At 35.2% G+C, this 6754-nt stretch overlaps 1 protein-coding gene and 1 long non-coding RNA gene across 2 annotated transcripts; one reads left to right on the top strand and one right to left on the bottom strand.

Annotated features, from left to right (window-relative positions):
- Positions 1-502: 502 nt before the first annotated feature.
- LOC109340029 (uncharacterized protein DDB_G0292642-like) lies at positions 503-3212 on the bottom strand. The gene is made up of 3 exons (XM_019577587.1): positions 1962-3212; positions 1567-1656; positions 503-986 (listed from the first exon to the last, which is right to left on the bottom strand). The coding sequence occupies exons 1-3, from the start codon at positions 3182-3184 to the stop codon at positions 938-940; spliced, it is 1362 nt and encodes a 453-aa protein (XP_019433132.1). The 5' UTR covers positions 3185-3212; the 3' UTR covers positions 503-937.
- Positions 907-1434, top strand: LOC109340030. Its single transcript, XR_002106742.1, has 2 exons — positions 907-1082; positions 1286-1434. It is a non-coding gene; the product is annotated as an uncharacterized LOC109340030 (long non-coding RNA).
- Positions 3213-6754: the final 3542 nt, after the last annotated feature.

Raw genomic sequence — 6754 nt, 5'->3', positions numbered from 1 at the left:
CCAAAGATGACTTACCTTTGGAGTTTGGAGGACGTGAAGCAGTCATGGTTGGGTCCTCTAACAGATACGAACCAAGTTGCCAAATAATGTGAATTGGGTTGTGAACGCACCACGAATTGGTACGCGGTTCGTGGGGTGACTAGCGAGTTCAGTGACTATGGTCAGATCTTGGGCTAAACCAGGTGTCAAGCTAGGACCGCCTTGAGTGGGTATCTGACAAGGAACTCCAACGCTGAAGTCACTATTTATAGGGGTATGTTTAGAGAGGAGGTAGAGAGAATACATGACCTTATCCTTTCAGCAGCCTCAAACTGACAATGCTATGAATGTGGACTACCTTTGTAGTGTGAGCAACGTGAACTTGTCGATCGCTCATGTGAGGCATCTTTGTCTTTGATGTGAAGGAAGGTTCTCAGCATAGCAGGTGCTGACCTATCCTATCGCTGTCACCCTTTCCCTTAGCTAGGCTGGTAAGTATGTTTAGCTATAGTTTTTTTAAATATTTAGCCATAGTTTTGTACATAGAAATTGTGATTTGGTTGACAGTTTCACTCTGCCGAACGAAGTGCAGATTAGAAAATTGAGATTTGTAATTCATTGTAATTATATTGTTAAACATTAATAGAGAAGAATTTCTTCAAAAGAACAAATTAAATAGAAGTAAAAGATAGCTAGAAAAGGTGGAACAAGTGCTAACAAGTGAGTCTTCAGTAAACATAGAGGAGTTACCTAGGAGTACTAAGATTGGTATCACAACTTTGAAGTTACCCATATTTACATAGCCAAGTTGGGTGCTTCAAAATACTTATTAACTCTATGTATATTGTATATTTGGTCTGAGTCTTGCGTAGATAATGCCAGCATAACTCTATTTACATTGCTGCTCTCTTAGCTAGAATTTAAGCTACAAACTCTCTTCCCTTGTGATGATTAATAGCTAGAACTTCCTGCATTGTTTCCATACGAGCTTATAACTGTTCTTCCATCTGATATTAACATTGTACAAGTGAATTTGAGTCAGTTTAAAATTTAAGAAACTGAATGCCCGACTAGTAAGCATGCAGCAACGCTGTTGTCTTAAGGTAAATACTCAACTGTTGTATTAAATTATTTTCATAAGTACTTACTGAAAGCAAATAATAGCCTTCCATCATGGATGAACTGTATCTGATGGAATCAACACAATCATGGTTCTTTCATGCAACAGAAAATTAATAAACCGGAAAAAACATGTTTTCATTTTCTGCCAGTAATTAAAATCCTAGTTAGACAACTTGTTATGCAGCTTATCTCAGACATTCCAAGACTTTATGCTTCGCTTATCATGCACGTTGCTGCCTTGCCATACAAAAGCATCATAAATACTCAGGGTTGTGTTCTTCATTATAGAAAATATCCAAGACAATCATTTGATTTGTTCAAAATATTGATGTCTATTTTGGAAAACGGCGTATCTCAAAAAAAAATTTGTTTTATTGGTATGGTGTAGATAAGCATACGGTATCCTAGAATTGCTATTTGTAAAATTCAAATTTGTATACTTTGTGCTAACATCTTCAACACTACCTGTGAAATCCTATGTTGACTGATGACCATTTGCATGTATGTCCGAACTCCCATTTTGCCCCACACCTATAACAGAAGTTGCATCCACACCTGGAAAATACAATTGGAGGAGTATAACTATTTTGCATTCTTTCATATTATTATGTAATGATGTAATAAAAAAAAGATTTAATATGTATACACTCACAGTATAACTGTTTTTCATACTGTCAACAAATCATCCATCATTCATGTATTAATCATTGATTGTCAAATAAATGTAATCTAAATCAACGATAGATGATATAATGTCACATATATTAAACTCTAAAAAAATGCATAGATTCAGAGTTATATAGTCTTTTAAATTGTTAAGGATCAGCAAGAGCAGGTAGGGATAGCTAAGCTAATACAACCTGCAGGTCATGTGTTCACATCCACTTGTCCTTTGGACATAGAAAGAGCAGTTTGGACATTTTCGCCACTTGTTAGCTTTGGCTGACTCCAAAAACTTCGCATCCAAATAATTTTCACCTTTATTCTTTTTCAACATTTGGAATTCCTTACAACTCATTTGTGAATGCCATGGAATCTTACACTGCGCACAGAAAAGCCTGTGACAGTAGGGGCACTGACATCTGGTCACGACTTTTCCATTTTTTCCATCATTCACCAATAGAACAGAGCAATTCTTAAAGGGGCAATAAACCTTCTGTGAAAGAGTAATAGAAGACTCATATTTTGCAAACTCCCATCTATCAATAACATCCTTAGGCAAAATGGACAGAACATATTCTGGCTTTAATTCCACACTACAGCTTGGAATTGGGCATTTCACCTCCAAATTGTTTTGCTGTATTTTAGAAGCCACATGCTTGGATATGCAGTCAATGCAAAACAAATCGTTGCACTTACCTCCTCTGAACATATCAGATTCTGCTATGAAATCTAGGCATATACCACAGACACATTCTGAAGGTTGGTCAACAACCTTTGTGTTGTTCTCTTTGTCTTCTTCCTTCTGCTTTTGTACATGGAACTCTTCTGTCTTCTTTTGTTGACCATGATCTTTATCAACGACCGATGTTCTATTCATCAAGTTCTCCATCATATCAGAAAATCTTTGGAGCTCCATCCGAAACTGTACACAGTCATCCTTGATTTGCTGTATTTGAGCAGCCACATGGTTGGATATGTTTCCATTGCAAAACGGGTGGTTGCACTTATCTCTTAGTCTTAGCATATCAGATTTTCCTTTAAACTCAAGGCATACACTGCAGAAATGCTCTGAGGATTGGCCAACCATATTTATGTCATTCTCTTTGTCTTCTTCGAGTTCTTTCTGATTTTGCTTTTCAATATGGAACTCTTCTCCCTTCATTCCTTCATTGTGATCATCACCAACCGGAGAAATTATCTGCATCAAGTTCACTAAACTGCGAACCATGTTTTGGAGGTTGAACCAACACATCATACAATCATCCTTGAGTTGCTGAAATATGTTCTTGATGCGTTCGAAGAGGACAAAGATGAGGGCAAGGAAGAGTTGGTGGTAGGACGCTGCTGCACGGGCTGGTTGACCTGCTGTTGTGGTCTGACTGTTGTGTTCATAGTTATTTGGTTTGTAGTCCATGTCCATGATAGTAGCAAGAGACTTCAGATTTACTGTTTTATTCACAAACTGAAACCAATGTTATATCTATTAGATAATGATTTTTAAACTTTCGATATATATAGAAATAGAAAGAAATAAATTAGAAGTCTGATATATGATTCATGACTTATGGTGGAATGAGACTAGCTCAAAGTCATTGATGTGATGCTATAGCTCAAAGCCTCAAAATCAGTCAACCTTTGATTTTGTTTGAAAATTCGGTTTTCCAGAGGAATAAGCTTAACTTGTAAATTAAGCATTTGGATTTTTTAACTTCAAAATATTAGTCTCAGTCTCAATCTCAATGATATATGATTTATGAGTTATGGTAGAATGAGACTAGCTCAAAGTCGGTGATATATGTATATAAAGCATTATATTCAGCTATCCTTTGATTCTGTCTGATATTTGGTTTTCAATTAACTGTTCTATATGAAATGTATTTAAAAAGTATTTTGAATGTGAAACATAACATGCTTAACTATGTAGATGGTCAAAGCCAAATATTCCTTTACCAGCCAGCATGTGTGTATATATCACTAGACAGGTTATGATTTTTTAAATTGCACGCGTTATAATTTTACATTTTTTTAAGAGTTGTTTTGTTTATCTTACCACTATTATGTACAATAGATCCTAATGCATATTTATATTACTAGACAAGTTTTTCAATCTGATGACTAAGTAAAATAATGAAATTATACTCGGTATACGTTTTGTCCCCGTTTTGTAACTGTACTCGGTATACAGATGATAAGCTTATAACTTGTAAATTCAGCTTTTCAATTTTTTTTACTTCAAAATAAAAATGGTGATGTATCCTTTATCACTATTTATTTTTATGCAATGACATTAACCATATAAAGATGTTCACAAAGCTTTAATAGTAATTGTAAAATATTAAAAGACGAATAAAAGATACATTTTAACCTATTCTTAGCACATGTTTTTAAACAAATGTACAAATATGTAACAATTTTGATTTGTAATTTTTTATTTTATTAGTTTTTTTACTCCACTTTTTTCTCTAGTATCAATGTCTCATGATGGTTTTGTTTTGTCCTTCACAAATACCATTTAGAAAAATCTTTTAAAAGTTACTTATTAAATTCCAAATGATTTATTGAGGTTTTCTGCTCAATTTCAAAGCAAGTTGAAAATGGGAGAATGGTTCGATTATATATTCTAATTTTATTCTTTTAGATTTAATTTATTTTGAATTTTGTCATTATTTTTGTCATATATTTTGTTCTGAAAAAAGTATTTCTTGAATAAAATGATATTTACATGAGTTCAGTTTTGGAGGCTTGTGAATGTTGGAGGAGCTTGAGTTCACTTAAATAGTGTGCTTAGCTTAGAGAGAAGAAGATTAGAATTAGGAAAATAGTAGATTAGAGATAAAAGAGAATGAGTGTGAAAATTCAGCAATGATTCATATTGATTGTCAAGTAATACAATGCACAAGCTACTTATAGTAAGCGCATACTAAACTACCAAAACTAACTTTTGAAAATGACTAATTATAGAAACTAACTATTTCTAACACTCCCCCTTAATTCTAAAACATTTGTTACTAAACATATCACACACAATAACCTCCTCAACTCCCTAAATCTATCAACTTTCACAAATTTTTTCATCACATCAGCAACTTGCAAATCAGTTTTGCAATACTTCAAACAAATCTTGCCTTTCCCCACTTGGTCTCTAAGGAAGTGATACTTCCTTTTATATGCTTGCTTCTACCATGCCCAACTGGATTCTTTGCCAAATCAATAGTTGATTTATTATCAATAGAGAGCTGCACACTACCTTCAAACCCAACCATCAACTCTTCAAGTAATGAACTCATCCACAAGGCTTGACAAGTAGCATGGCAAACTGAAACATACTTAGCTTCACAAGTAGAAAGAGCAACAATTTCCTATTTCGTTTAGCACCACGAAACTGGTGAGCCACACAACATAAAGACATAGCCCATAGTGTTCTTCCTCTCCATCAAATCCCTAGACCAATATGAATCACAGTATGCAGTGAGTTGCAGCCTGCATTTCTCCGATTTATTGAAGAAGAAGACTCCAAAATCAATCGTACCACTAAGGTACCTTAGGATTCTATTGGATGCAATAAGATGAGACTTCCTTGAATCACTCATAAATCTACTTACCAATCCAATATTGAATGAGATTTCAGGTCTGGTATGGCAAATAAATCTCAAGCAACCAACCATTTGTCTGAACTCAGTGCCATCAACAGTAGGTTTAGTGTCACTTCTGTCCAGTTTCAAATTTGGCTTTGCTGGTGTCTCAGCTGAATTGCAATTAACCATGTTGAATTTCTTTAGAACATCTTGTGTATACTTTCTTTGGTTCATAAATATTCCTCCGTCAATTTGTCTAAACTCTATGCCTAAGAAGTAAGACAGCCTGCCCAGATCAGACATTTCAAATTTTGATTTCAGGTTCTGCATAATCAATTCAACTCCATCTAAATTGCTTCTAGTAACTAGGAGATCATCAACATACAAATAGATGATGAGGACATGATTGTTACTTGTGCACTTCACATAAACACCATGCTCAACATCACATTTTTTGAACCCTGCTTTCAAGACGAATGCGTCAATTCTTCTATTCCAAGCTCTTGGAGTTTGCCTCAATCTATAGAAAGCCTTCTTCAATCTATAGACTTTGTCCTCACTATCTCTTATCACAAATCCAGGGGGTTGTTTTATGTAAACCTTCTCATTAAGTGAACCATTAAGAAAGGTTGATTTCACATCAAGTTGCCACATCTCCCAATTATTCTTGGTTGCTAGAGCCACTATCAAGCTAACTATTTCAAGTCTGGTGACAGGAGCAAAAACCTCAGAGAAATCCACACCTTCCTTCTACATAAAGCCCTTAGCTACCAATCTTGCTTTGTGTTTGCCAATGGAACCATCTGGTTTGAGTTTTTTCTTGAAAACCCATCTCACTACAATTGGTTTTTGATCATTTGGAAGTTGAACCAATCCTAGGTCTCATTCTTAACAATGGACCTTAATTCTTCTTCCATAGCTTCCTTCCACACCTTGTTGTCAAAAGCTTCCTCCACTGTGATAGGTTTAGTATATGCAAATAGTGCAAGATACTAAACTAGCTCACCTTCATCTATGACCACATCATTAGGTAGGATTTCGCATTCCCTTAGCCTAGATGGTAGGTTTCTCATTCTGGAGGGCCTACTTGCATCACAATCATTAATTCCAGCTTCTAACTAAGGCTCAATTGCACTAGGATTCAAAGTTTCATATGATATGAGGTCACTTGGATTCCATTCAAGAGGAATTTGAACTACAGGTTCTGTCATCTTCTATTTCTCAGTCCAAATGCTTGACTCATTGAAGTGCACATCCCTTCTAAACAAGACTTGATTAGTCTTAGGATTGAATAGCTTATAAGATCTCGTGGAATGATAACCCACAAAGATCAAAAGCTCACTCTTGTCACCCAACTTTCTTCTTTTCTGATCAGGGATATGTCTATAGCAAGCTGATGCAAAGATTCTAAAGCG

Source organism: Lupinus angustifolius, unplaced genomic scaffold (assembly GCF_001865875.1).
Source record: "Lupinus angustifolius cultivar Tanjil unplaced genomic scaffold, LupAngTanjil_v1.0 Scaffold_131_16, whole genome shotgun sequence".
In the NCBI taxonomy this organism is placed as follows: Eukaryota; Viridiplantae; Streptophyta; class Magnoliopsida; order Fabales; family Fabaceae; genus Lupinus; species Lupinus angustifolius.
The sequence above is the reverse complement of the archived record's forward strand: the minus strand, read 5'-3'. Positions and strand labels throughout refer to the sequence as shown.

What these genes read in the sequence shown, in the direction of transcription:
- LOC109340029 (XM_019577587.1), bottom strand. Translation starts at nt 3,184, where the DNA reads ATGGACATGGACTACAAACCAAATAACTATGAACACAACAGTCAGACC. An exon ending in TGTGAACACATGACCTGCAG is followed by an intron (nt 1,657 to 1,961) that starts GTTGTATTAGCT and finishes TGTATTTTCCAG; the next exon opens with GTGTGGATGCAACTTCTGTT. An exon ending in GTCAACATAGGATTTCACAG is followed by an intron (nt 987 to 1,566) that starts GTAGTGTTGAAG and finishes TGTTAATATCAG; the next exon opens with ATGGAAGAACAGTTATAAGC.